Source organism: Eschrichtius robustus, chromosome X, assembly GCF_028021215.1.
Source record: "Eschrichtius robustus isolate mEscRob2 chromosome X, mEscRob2.pri, whole genome shotgun sequence".
Taxonomy (NCBI): Eukaryota; Metazoa; Chordata; class Mammalia; order Artiodactyla; family Eschrichtiidae; genus Eschrichtius; species Eschrichtius robustus.
In genome coordinates this window covers 115,064,207-115,078,077 of record NC_090845.1, presented here as the reverse complement: position 1 = coordinate 115,078,077, position 13,871 = coordinate 115,064,207, and the positions used below count along the sequence as shown (strand labels likewise).

General features: G+C 40.1%; 1 protein-coding gene across 1 annotated transcript; it reads left to right on the top strand.

Moving 5' to 3' along the window:
• The first annotated feature begins 356 nt into the window (after window positions 1-356).
• Window positions 357-1,295, top strand: LOC137757253 (olfactory receptor 10A2-like). Its single transcript, XM_068533933.1, has one exon. The coding sequence runs from the start codon at window positions 357-359 to the stop codon at window positions 1,293-1,295; it is 939 nt and encodes a 312-aa protein (XP_068390034.1).
• The last annotated feature ends 12,576 nt before the right edge of the window (window positions 1,296-13,871 follow it).

Below are 13,871 nucleotides of genomic sequence, written 5' to 3'. Positions count from 1 at the left end.
AAGTTCAGAGAAGCTTCCGCGCCATGTCCCCATTAAGAGGTGTTTGCCTCCCACTGTGAGACTCCCAAAGGCAGATTCATCACAGGTTATGTCAAGAAAGAGAGTGGAAAACAGCAAAGGAGACACCCTCTCTGTTAACTCTCCAAGGCATAGCTTCTGATTTCACTGTAACTATTAGGTAAATACACCTAGTAGAACAAAACAGAAAATTTATTCCAGAGGAGAAAAGACAGGGTCTTTGAGTTTTATAATATATGGCATAGCTGGTACTGTTGCCCCCCTCCAATAGCATGGCTCTTTTTCCAACTGGCTATATTTCTGTCCTTTCCTCAGGCCTAATGGTGAATGTCACAGATATGGGTAATCTGACCATTCTCAATGAATTTCTCCTCCTGGGATTTGGGAGTCTCCATGGGTTACAGTTTTTTCTTTTGGGGATATTTCTGGGAATCTATGTAGTGACCTTGCTGGGGAACATTCTTATCCTTACGGTCATTTCCCTTGATTGCAGCATCCAAACCCCCATGTACTTCTTTCTGTCCAATTTCTCCTTCTTTGAGATCTGGTACACTACCTCCATTGCCCCTAAGATGCTGCAGACCCATCTCTCAGGTCCCCAGGTGATTTCTTTTGTAGGTTGTGTGGTCCAGTTTTACTTCTTCGGTTCCATGGCAGTAGTTGAGTGCTTTCTTCTGGCAGCCATGTCTTATGACCGCTACTTTGCTATCTGCAGCCCCCTCCAGTACCCATCCCTCATGAACGTCCACACATGTATCCCGCTTGCAGGTGGGTCTTGGCTGGATGAGTTCCTAACCCCGGTGGTCACTGTTACCATGACTTTCCAGCTGCCCTTCTGTCCAACCTATAAGTTTGACCATTTCTTCTGTGACCTGGCCCCTGTGCTGGAGCCGGTCTGTTCTGATACTGAGACAGTGGAGGAAACCACTTTCCTACGGGCCTCCTTTGTCACTATGGCGCCCTTCCTACTCACTGTAGCCTCCTATAGTCACAGTGTTGCTGCTGTCCTCAGGATGCCATCAGCTGTAGGAAAGCAATGGGCCTTCTCCACCTGCTCTTCCCACCTCATAGTGGTCACTCTGTACTATGGAACACTGGGAACAGTGTATGCCATTCCCACAGCAACCCAGGCTGTTGCCCTGAACAAGATCTTCTCCCTGTTCTATACTGTGGTCACTCCCATGGTCAACCCCATCGTGTATAGCTTGAGAAACAAGGATGTTAAAAAGGCAGTGAGGAGGCTTATGAGTCAGTGGGTATATGTTAAAAGGACCTAATGACCCTCACCATCCACAGGGAGTCTTTTTTCTCAGAGCAGCCTGGGCTTCTGTGAAGGACGCCAAGCACTAGACTTTGTACATGGGGCCTCAGACCACTGCTGCTCCCTCCTTCCAGAGAAATAGCCAACAGAGCAGGGACCATCCCTGAGGTCCTATAGCCTAAAGCCCTTGGGAATACCAGGTTAATCCTTGCATGGTAAAATTAAGTTTGCCAGACAAGTGACTCCCTCGGGCTATTCTACCAGGCCTTTTAGGGGAAAATTCAAAAGACCCAAATTTGTTTGACACAAAAGTCTATCTCTCTGTCTTTGTCTCTGTCTCTGTCTCTCTCTTTCTGTATGTGTGTTATAGAAGTACCTGTTGGTGTTAAGGTTTTTGGTTTCATTATGTGCACGTGCCCAATGTGCCCATGTGTACACACACACACACACCTACATACACGCGTAGTCACCATACCCTTCCCATACAAACTTAGGTGCCCTTCACTGTGCCTCTCCTCAGGGTTCATGCACATTCACCTCACCCTTTGTTGTTTCTTAGATCATCTGCCTCTCCACTGATCAGAACAATCTCTAAAATCCTAGAGAAGCTATTGACTGTTCTACTCACTTGAAAAGGTAGTTAATCAAGACCCTTGAAGACTGGAAAAACACCATCCTTATTACTCTTAATGTCCCCTAGCATGGTGCTCTGCACAGATGCAAAATAATTATTTGTTGATTGAGTGAATCAATGACTTACCAAAGAAATGGAGGCTTGGTGGATGAAGAGAGTAAAATAAGTCACTTTTTTTCTGCCTACACTGGCCTCTCCTCCTAAGTTTCCTCCTCGTGGTCATAGACACCCCCATCTCCCTCCACAGGCAGCTCTCACTGAGCGCCACAACCTTGCTCCTTGCCATGTCCCCTCACCCACCCTCCCCACAGTGGCAGATGTATCTTCCTAAAACCCAAAACTGACCCTATTATTTCCCTGTTTATCACTCTCCGTGGTTCTCCAGTGCCTCTGGGATGGAATCAGAGATCCTCAGCCTGACTTGTGGCCATCTCTTGACCTCACCCCTCCCCAATCTCCTTCTCCCCCTTTGTGCTCTAGCCACACCAAACTTCTCCAGTGGAGTTGGAAACTCCTTAAAGGGAAGATCATATGCTCACCATGTCTCTTCCACAGTATCTAGATCCAGAGTGGGACAAAAAGTAGTTGCTCAAATAAGACGTCTTCAATCGAACTGTAATGGGACTCTCACCTTCCTTTCCTCTTTGTTTCCATTTATTGGCTTCTGGCCTATGAAGCAGCTTTGGCTTGAGGAAAAGGTAATCTTGACTGACTGTCAGTGATGTGTGTGTGTGTGTGTGTGTGTGTTTTACCTCATTTCACCTGCCTACCCTCTAGGTGGGCACCACCAGGAGCACAGATAGACTCCCTCCCCCCAAAAAACCTCCTCCTACAATATGAGTCAAAGAATGCCAAGCAGTTTGGGAAACACTTTCCCAGCTGGTTCTTCCTACTCCCTTCCTGATCACCCACAGAGTTCCCTCTTGTATAGGGTCTAATTGTCTCTAATCTAGCTTTAACTTCTTGTAATTACCCTCAATTAGGAAATAGAGCCTGCAGAACACACTCCTTGTGGTTAAGACATGAATCCAGTGCAGAAGTGTAATTACTTTTCAGCCTCTCAGGGGTTCTGCCTAGCCTTCTGTGCAGATGCACAGAGTGGAAATGCTTCATCTGCTCTATCCATACATGTTTTTCTTTTCTTCTTGAACCCAGGTTTTTGATATAGGTTGAGGGTTTTGTTTAGTGCATTGGCCATTGGGAATTTTTTTTTTTAATTTACTAGTTATAGGTCAACTGAGCTTAGAAACCTTCAACTACTTCCCATTGCCCTTAATAAAGTCCAAATGCCCCATGGAAGTAACCAACATTACCTGTCAACATCCAAGGACACCTGTAGCCCATCTAGAGCCTGTTCATGGCCAAAAAACGATATACCACTTGTCTCAATCTCCAGTCTCATCTTCTGTTGCTTGTTTGCTCTCTGAACTCCTTTCCTTCCTGGATGTCTTTAAGTTCTTCAAACCTGTTTGCCTCCTCATAACTTTCACACGTGCTGTTCTTTCTCCCCTTCCTTACTCCACTTTTCACCTGGCTCATTCTTTGGGTTCCACCCAGTCTCTTTATCATATGCTCTTAGAGCACCCTAGCTTTTTCACTTTTTCATTATAAATTTCTCACAACTGCCTGTGAATATTCTGCATGATATATAATATAGATACAGATATATATCCTCTACCTGGATTATAAACTTCACAAAGGCAGGATCTGTGTCTGTTTTGTTTGAACACTACATCCCTAGTACCCACAGAGCTTAACAAGGAATAATTGTTCAATAAATACTTGTTAATAAAAGAATATAAAAGTGTCATTTAAAGTTATTTCATTTATTTGATAAAGCATTATGTTGCTCTCACTCAAGATACAGTTACTTAATCTTTTTGTGGCCCAATTAGTTTCACTCTGTTCCCAAGACCACAGTGTACCTCCCTATTCCCTGCCAATCATCACACAAATGTGTATAATTCCCCTGAGGGAGCTGGAGGAGGGTGTATGGCTCAGGACAGCTCATCCCTACTGGTGAGAAGTATGTCAAAGTGCATGTCCTGCTCACGGTGGTAGTACAGCTTCCCTACTGAACACAAAAGGCAACATTTTTTTTTATTATGGTGCTTTGGTTGATACACTGCTTCTGCAGTGTGAATAGTCTTTCTCTATTCAGTGAAACATTATGTTAATGATTGGACAGAGTAATTAATAGCAGGTCAGATTACATTTTCATGTCTCTGTATAAGCCAAAGAGAAATTATCCTCATTAACCTGATCAGTACAAACTGTCATACTAGATTAGAAGAGATCCAGCTTCAATTTATACCTTAACCCTCACTGTTTTGGCCAGATGGCTTGCTGGTACCTCAGTGGCTGCTCAGGAAAGAGGGAGAAGAAATCTGGAATGGGCAAGTCAGGGGCAAGAAGAAACAACATGGGCTTCAGTCTTGCCCTAAAGGAAGCTTGCCAACAGTACCTGCCTCAACACTAGAAACCCATCCACATTAGCTTTTCTATACAAGGGGGTTAGGCTAGGATGTGGGGAAGGCTGCATGACTCTCACAGCAATGGCACTAATTGTGAAAGTTTATAATTGTGTTCCAGAGCATTATATCTGGAAGTAGAACTCCAGAGAAAGGACCTAGAGATGGATTTCAGTACCTTAAGAGTAGAGGACTGCCAAGAGATAGACAAGTATCAAGAACCCAGGCAAATGAACTGGGGTTCAGAGTGGGGTTGAAAGGTTAAGAATAGAGGCAAACAATATTTAGGGCATTCCACTGTTTCTAAACTTTAACCCATTATCTGTTTCTTCAGTTTCTCAAGCTCTATAGATTCTTCAAGTATAACTTCTATGCCCAACTTCATCTGTAGTGCAAGATCATTCACAGCATAAATATGAATGAAGACACAAGCAAAATGTGGGGACATGATGTCTGGTATCACTACTCTTGTAGCTGGTCAAGATTAGGGTTTAATAAAGCTGATATAAAACAGTGTTTCACAGTACTAGTAAAGTAATAGGAGGGATTATGTGAAAAACCCATCAGAATTTTTATATCCAAATGAGAGTTACCTCCTTCACAATAAAAATTAATTTAAAAAAAAAGAAAAAAAAACAAATATGTTGAATTCTTTTTTGTTTTGTTTTGTTTTGTTTTTATTAATTTTTATTTTAATTTTAATTAATTAATTTAATTAATTAATTAATTAATTTTAGTAAACTATGTTGTGTTAGTTTCTGCTGTACAGAAAAGTGAATCAGCTATACATATACATATATCCCCTCTTTTTTGGATTTCCTTCCCACTTAGGTCACCACAGAGCACTGAGTAGAGTTCTCTGTGCTATACAGTAGGTTCTCATTACATATCTATTTTATACATACTATCAATAGTGTATATATGTCAATCCCAATCTCCCAATTCATCACTCCCCCCTTCCCCCATGGTATCCATATGTTTTTTCTCTACGTCTGGGTCTCTATTTCTGCTTTGCAAATCATTTATACCATTTTTCTATATTCCACATATATGTGCTAATATACGATATTTGTTTTCCTCTTTCTGACTTACTTCAATCTGTGTGACAGTCTCTAGGTCCATTCACGTCTCTGCAAATGACCCAATTTCATTCCTTTTTATGGCCGAGTAATATTCCGTTGTATAATGTACCACATCTTCTTTATCCATTCCTCTGTTGATGGGCATTTAGGTTGCTTCTATGACCTGGCTATTGTAAATAGTGCTGCAATGAACATTGGGGTGCATGTGTCTTTTGGAATTATGGTTTTCTCTGGGTGTATGCACAGGAATGGGATTGCTGTGTCATATGGTAATTCTCTTTTTAGTTTTTTAAGGAACCTCCATACTGTTCTCCATAGTGGCTGTATCAATTTACATTCCCACCAATGGTGCAAGAGGGTTCCCTTTTCTCCACACCCTCTCCAGCATTTACTGTTTGTAGATTTTTTGATGATGGCCATTCTGACCAGTGTGAGGTGATACCTCATTGTAGTCTTGATTTGCATTTTTCTAATAATTAGTGATGTTGAACATCTTTTCATGGGTTTGTTGGCCATCTGTATGTCTTCTTTGGAGAAATGTCTATTTAGGTCTTCTGCCAATTTTTGGATTGGGTTGGGTTTTTTTTTGATACTGAGCTGCATGAGCTCTTTGTATATTTTGGAAATTAATCCCCTGTCAGTTGCTTCATTTGCAAATATTTTCTCCCATTCTGAGGGTTGTCTTTTCATATGGTTTATGGTTTCCTTTGCTGTGCAAAAGATTTTAAGTTGAATTAGGTCCCATTTATTTATTTTTATTTTTATTTTCATTACTCTAGGAGGTGGGTCAAAAAGATCTTGTTGAAATTTATGTCAAAGAGTGTTCTACCTAGGTTTTCCTCTAAGAGTTTTATAGTGTCTGGCCTTACATTTAGGTCTTTAATCCATTTTGAGGGTTTTTTTTGTGTATGGTGTTAGGGAGTGTTCTAATTTCATTCTTTTACATGTAGCTGTCCAGTTTCCTCAGCACCACTTATTAAAGAGGCTGTCTTTTCTCCATTGTATATTCTGGCTTCCTTTGTCATAGATTAGGTGACCATGGGTGCATGAGTTTATCTCTGGGCTTTCTATCCTTTTCCATTGATCTTTATTTCTGTTTTTGTGCCAGTACCATACTGTCTTCATTACTGTAGCTTTGTAATATAGTCTGAAGTCAGAGAGCCTGATTCCTCCAGCTCCATTTTTCTTTCTCAAGATTGCTTTGGCTATTCAGTGTCTTTTGTGTTTCCCTACAAATTGTAAAAATTTTGCTCTAATTCTGTGAAAAATGCCATTGGTAATTTGATAGAGATTGAACTGAATCTGTAGATTGCTTTGGGTAGTATAGTCATTTTCACAATATTGATTCTTTTAATCCAAGAATATGGTATATCTCTCCATCTGTTTGTGTCATCTTTGATTTCTTTCAAGAGTGTCTTATAGTTTTCTGCATACAGGTCTTTTGCCTCCTTAGGTAGGATTATCCTTAGGTATGTTATTTTTTTTGTTGCAGTGATAAATGGGATTGTTTTCTTAATTTCTCTTTCTGATCTTTCATTGTTAGTGTATAGGAATGTGAGAGATTTCTGTGTATTAAGTTTGTATCCTGCAACTTTACTAAATTCATTGATTAGCTCTCGTAGTTTTCTGGTGGCATCTTTAGGATTTTCTTTGTATAGTATCATGTCATCTGCAAACAGTGACAGTTTTACTTCTTTTCCAATTTGTATTCCTTTTATTGCTTTTTCTTCTCTGACTGCCATGGCTAGGACTTCCAAAATTATGTTGAATAATAGTGGCAAGAGTGGACACCTTTGTCTTGTTCCTGATCTTAGAGGAAATGCTTTCAGTTTTTCACCATTGAGAGTGATGTTGGCTGTGGGTTTGTCATATATGACCTTTATTATGATGAACACAGGTTCCCTCTATGCTCACTTTCTGGAGAGTTTTTATCATAAATGGGTGTTGAAAAAACTATAGCAAAGATCAAGGAAACTAAAAGCTGGTTCTTTGAGAAGATAAACAAAATTGATAAACCTTTAGCCAGACTCATCAAGAAAAATAGGGAGAGGATTCAGATCAACAAAATTAGAAATGAAAAAGGAGAAGTTACAACTGACACTGCAGAAATACGAAGGATCATAAGAGACTACTACAAGCAACTATATGCCAATAAAATGGACAACCTGGAAAAAATGGACAAATTCTTGGAAAAGTACAACCTTCCAAGACTAAACCAGGAAGAAATTGAAATTATGAACAGACCAATCACAAGTAATGAAATTGAAACTGTGATTAAAAGTCTTCCAACAAACAAAAGTGCAGGACCAGATGCCTTCACAGGCAAATTCTATCAAACATTTAGAGAAGAGCTGACTCCTATCCTTCTCAAACTCTTCCAAAAAATTGCTGAGGGAGGAACACTTCCAAACTCATTCTATGAGGCCACCATCACCCTGATACCAAAACCAGACAAAGATATCACACACAAAAAAGAAAATTACAGGCCAATATCACTGATGAACATAGATGCAAAAATCCTCAACAAAATACTAGTAAATTGAATCCAACAACACATGAAAAGGATCATACACCATGGTCAAGTGGGATTTATCCCAGGGATGCAAGGATTCTTCAATATATGCAAATCAATCAATGTGACACACCATATTAACAAATTGAAGAATAAAAATACCATATGATCATCTCAGTAGATAAGTTGAATTCTTTAACTATTATTCTTAAAGTTATGAGCCATTAAATGTTGTCCAGGCTCATGGGTCAAATCAGAGATGGCCAGGACCTAAAGATCAGATAGGCCATCAGGGATTACATTAGCTCTAAAAAGGGCCTAAGTATTATGAAACAAATTTAAGGAGGTGACCAAAATGTCAGGGAGACCTGGAAGTGCAATAGTAGAGGTCAACACAAGAAATAGGCAGAAGGAATCCAGGAGTCCCAAGAGCAGATAGAAGTGTAGTATTAAAGTAAGAATTAGAAAGGCCTGAAGAGAGGCAAATCAGTACCCTATTCTTAGGGGAAATGTATTATCAATTGGGGAACCAAATAAGAGGTTTGGATTCTAGAGGAAGTTATAGGAAATTAAGCAAGACCCCAATAAATTTATGGGGTGAAAAAGTCAGAGTAACACTGAATTTCTAATATTTCCCCTGTGCAAAACTAAAATTGTTCCAAGAGCCTAGGACAGAGCTAAACTCACAGGGATTTTTGAATGCTCTTAGGCACAACCAAAATTGTAAAACTTGTCAACAACAGCACTGTTGTGGTGAAGAAGTCAGTCACATAATTCTAGTAGTATTTTAGAATGACTATCCTATCAGCCTGACTGCCTGCCTTTGAGAATTGAATTCTACATGGACAGTATAATCATTGTTAGGAGAATAGCATCATCGTTGGCAGAACAGTTATCCTCACGTATAGTTGGATCCTGTACCGTTTTGGGTTCTCTGGCATGCTGAATTTGCCTCTGAGGTTTCTAGCACTTTTACTCCTTGGACATACTAGAAAAGCCATCTTCCATCCTGGTTACTATTCTGCTTGAGAACACCTTGCTTTGTCCAACTTCCCTTGAAAGTTCAAAACAACTGTCAAGTCCTTCCTGTTTTCATTCATCACTCAAAGTGCACTGATATCTTTTCAGAAACTTCCTTGTGTTTAGTGTTTCTTCCAGAACAAGTTAGCTTCTTCATCCAAATTGGATTCCCAGCCATCATTCTCATAATTGCAAGCCATTAAGACATTTAACAAAGCAAATCTTTGACCTTTTCAATATTTCCATTGGGGTCATTTCGATGACTAGATGATCAATTCGTACATCAGCATGGACATCTTTCCTGAACCAATTCTTGCTCTTGATTCTATTCATCCCCTCATAAGTATTTCTTAACACATAAAGTATCTTACTTGCAAATTCATTTCACACAGTCTCAATATTGATCCTTTGCTCTACACAATAGCCACTCATTTTTTTCAGTGACATGAAAATAGCATGCATTTCACCACCAGTGCCAGCTAGTGCAGGACTGATTGGCTGATGTTGACAATTTTGTTCCTGAAAGTTAAAACATGGTTCCCGTTTGGCCTTGGTCACAGTTTCAAACATTGAGTAACAACTTCCCTTTGGATTGTATAGAGGTAGACTCAAGGATGATTATTTTAGAAATTAGGACACTTATGTTGTCCTTTCTCTTTCATATATTTTGTAATCATCATCCCAGCCAGAACTAGCTGAAGGTCATTGCTCCATGGACTTGAAGGTAGGTAAGTAGGGCTTACTAGGGTCCCTGAGTCTCAGCTTAGTTACTGACATGTACCTGTTATAGCACCCTAGAATATTTGTCTTATCCTATCTCTTGAGGAACTACAGTATATGGTAGTGGTTAAGATAGCAGGCCATGGAGTTAGAACTGGGTTTGAAACCTAATTTGACCATTCTCTACCTTGGTTAAATGAATCCCTTTCACCGAATTGCAGTTTCCTCATTTATACAATGAAAATAATGTCTACCTGCAAAGTTCACAAGGCTTAAATGAAATAATATGTGTAAAACACTTAGCTTGATACCTAGCACATATTGAGCTCTCTACTATTAATTGGTGGGAAGACCAGTCTGACAGTGAAAAGTCAGAATATCTTTCAAGGCTATAAAACAATGCCTCCACTAATATTGAGTCTTCTTGTTCAGAAACTTGCTTCACAGAGTAATGTCAGAAACATTCCATTCCAGCCATGCTCCAAGGGGAGGCTGTGACTCTCTCAGGCTTGTGGATATATTTCTGTTTCCTTGGGACATGACCCCACACCAGTTATTCTTGAGCTAAAGACACAGCAGACCTTTAACTTCCCCACTAAAATGGTCTTGGCTCTGTCTTTTCTTCATCTGCCACTACCACTAGCTAAGGACTGAGAGCTTCCATTAATTCTCTATGTCTCTGTATACCAGGCTGACTTTATTCAAATGAACTTCCTTCTCAATGGATTGATTAACTGAGGTCTTGTTGTTTGTTATTGTTACTTCCAAATATACACAGTGAATTGTATTACCAAGTAGAGGGCTTAATGGGATCCATATTAATAAATAGATAAATATAGTCAGGTTTCATGTGAAAATGAAACTTGCATTACCCATGTGGTTCTGTTTAAGGTATTAATTTACCACCAACCCTCTCCTTTCCTTTTGTAGCCGGTGAAATAGTAAACTCCAAACCTAGTTTATAAATAAGACAGTCCCATATTATGAATTAGTGACATCCAAATTAATGAGGTTTACTTTATCTATATTAACCCTAACTACAATGATATATCACTTATCTGAAGGTTCCCTTCCTAGAAACCATAATCGTCTAGTACTCTTAGAGCTAAAGTCTAAAAATTAACCTTTAAAAACTTTACAGCAGCCAAAAGAGATAATATAAAATCTATACATCAAAAGTCATGCAGAGTACTTAAAGAAAAACTCCTAAGGCTTTCAGTCTTACTTTATACACACCTGTAACTCAGCATGGTTTCTGAGCCTAGGATAGAACAGAAGATGTCAAAGGGCTACTGGAGGCATAAACAATATAATCAGCAAGCAAAAACTTTAGAAAGAAGACAGGATGCTTCTTAAAAAATAGACAGCCTGGGGCCATTTATTGGATGATTAAACAGTCTGACACACTAAGGATACACCTTACATCCCAGCCCAACTCAGTGATTAGTGTCCATAAAATGACCTGGAATCAACCTGAAAAGGGCAAATTGTGTCAGGTTCACTTGGCATGAAAAAGCAGGGATGGGCAAAATAGGTGAAGGGGATTAAGAGATACAAACTTCAGCTTTAAAATAAACATGCCTTGGGGATGTACACGTAGGGAATAGAGTCAGTAATATTATAACAACTTTGTATGGTGATGGATGGTAACTGGTCTCATTGAGGTGATCATTTCATAATGTATAAAAATATCAAATCACTATGCTGTACAGCTGAAACTAATATAATATTATCTGTTAATTGTAAATCAATTTTAAAAATATAGAGACATCCATTTGAAACAATTACAATGAAAAGGACTTGGCCACTGCAAGTACACTTCTATTATGTGAAACATGCACTTGCAAACATTTCCTTGCCAACCAATGCCAAACAGATCAGGTGTTAAGGTATCTGCCAACCAAGGCATGTCACTCTAGGTTCTGCCAGTCTGGCTTCAATGAACAGATAAGGGATTGTAATGAGCCCATTATTTATATGTAAATAAAGCAGATGCTGGTGAAATGTTCATGAAACCTTTTCTCTCCCCTCCCTGAGGTGTCACACATGTGAATATTACCAGAGTAGGTCGTGTCCCAGTTATTTACAACTTTGAGTTAATGAGGTGGCTGTTTTGCTGCATCTGTGTGTGGCGGTGGTGGTGGGGGGTATTCTCCAGGGATAAGTCCTGGAGCTCCAGAGAGTTTATTAGACAAAAAGGATACTTGGGGCTGGCCATTTTGCCATACCACCTCCCAGAAGAAATATGTTCCAGCAAGAAAGGAAGATATTGGTGAGGAAAAGTTATTTTTCCAGGTTTCTAATGAAATCAGGGAATTTCCTCTCACCTTGTTACCAATAATAAACATGCCTTCTGGGGGGAGAGGAGAAGTGCAAAATAATGGCCTCCCAAGGAGCTGTTATACACTTGCTTCTAATAACTCCTCGTGAGTCCATCTCCCAGTGAAGTTCTTTGTAGTTAAGAATGCCTTCTTTAACTGAGTCATGTGCGACCAACTAAAACCACCAACTCTGCAGTGAATGCTGCACTAACTCCTTAATCCCAAAAATTAGTGTGCAAAGGAAGGAAGGAAGATGACGAAAGAAGCAAGCTATTGGCTATAAGAAAGGGAGCCACTTACAAACCTAGCTACAGGGCGTGCATATGTTGCTTATAAGTAAATGCACTGTGTGTGTATCTACACAGTATGATTTATGTGCATCTTGTATGGAGACACATATGAAAGATAGTGTGTGTGTATATATTCATACCCATATATATCTGTGCACATGTGTGGATGATATGAGTGTCTATGTAAATAGAATGTTTACACTGGGGCCGTTTAGTGGAGGGATAAAGAGTTCAATGCACTTTAACATAGCTCCTAACAACACCCTATGTTTTACCCCAGCCCCCAATAATGAGTACCCATAAATATGGCTTGGGATCATCCAGAAAATGTTGTATCAGGTTCATTTTGGTATAATAAGACAGAAAGCTATCTGTTTGAGACAAATTAAAAAGACTTTGTTATTTCAAGTTATGCTTTTATTATTTGGGACCTGCATGTATAAAGAGCTTCCTTCCCAGCCAGTTGCAGACAGATCAGGTGTTACAGTATATGCCAACCAAAGCAGGTCACACTAGGTTCTGTCACTGTGGGTATGGGTCTGTGTGTCAACATTTTGTGTCTGTGGTGTGTGCATGTGTGTTTGTGTGCACTTGCTCAAGTTGGGGTGTGTTTATGCATGTAGAAATGGGCAGATGTGAGGGGATGTACATTTTTTAAATGAATTCAATCTGATGCGAACACTTGGTTTCTGCTCAGCCTCTTGCCTTGACTATCATTGTTCCTGGCTTCCCTTTCCGGTACCCTATTTTGCCTTTTTCAGTGGCGGTCCCATGGATCAAATTTGGCTCAGTTAGAGATTGCTCGGATTATCTGACCCTGCCCAGCAACCCCATTGCCCCATCCTGTAGCCTCAACTGCATCCTCTTGCCAAAGCTGCACCTGTTCTTTGGTCCATTCTGGCCAGAGCTACTTCCTTGAAACTGACCTAATGACCCAGCTTAGGCTAAGTTAAGCACTAGTCCTGGCAGAACTAGGGGCAGAGTAAGGTGACAAGGTTGGACTGCAGGGCTCTGCATGGTGTGAACCAGGCTCCCTTGGGGACAGTAGGAACCTGGATGCATGAGAGGCTGTCTGATGTGGGGAGCACTGATTTGGGGTGGGGGAAGCTCACCAGAAGCTCTCAGGATCCTTGATCCAAAGAGAAAACCAAGTGGAGAAGTGAAATGAGAACCAAGTGTGGAGGGTTGATGGAGGGTCATCAGTGAGAGGAAGGAAGAGGAGAGAAGAGTAAAAGACAATATAGAGTGTCCTGGAATACCATTCCAAAGAGAGCCAAGAAGTCCCAATGCTGTCCCTAGGAACACAACAGACAACGATTTATTGAGAGATTACTATATTTCAAGCACTTGCCAGGCACTGAGTGTATCTCAGTAAATAAGACATAGACCCTTCCTTCAAGGAGCTTGCTGCATATTTGAGGAGATCAAGAAGCAAGTTGTTTTTCATATTTCTGTGTGAGAAGTTCCACAATAGATGTAAGAAAAGACTTCCTGGAAAAATGGAGTTAGGCAGATGAATAGTGGGGAGGGGAATGAACACAG

Excerpts from the sequence above, each read along its gene's own strand:
- LOC137757253 (XM_068533933.1), top strand. The coding sequence starts at position 357 with ATGGGTAATCTGACCATTCTCAATGAATTTCTCCTCCTGGGATTTGGG.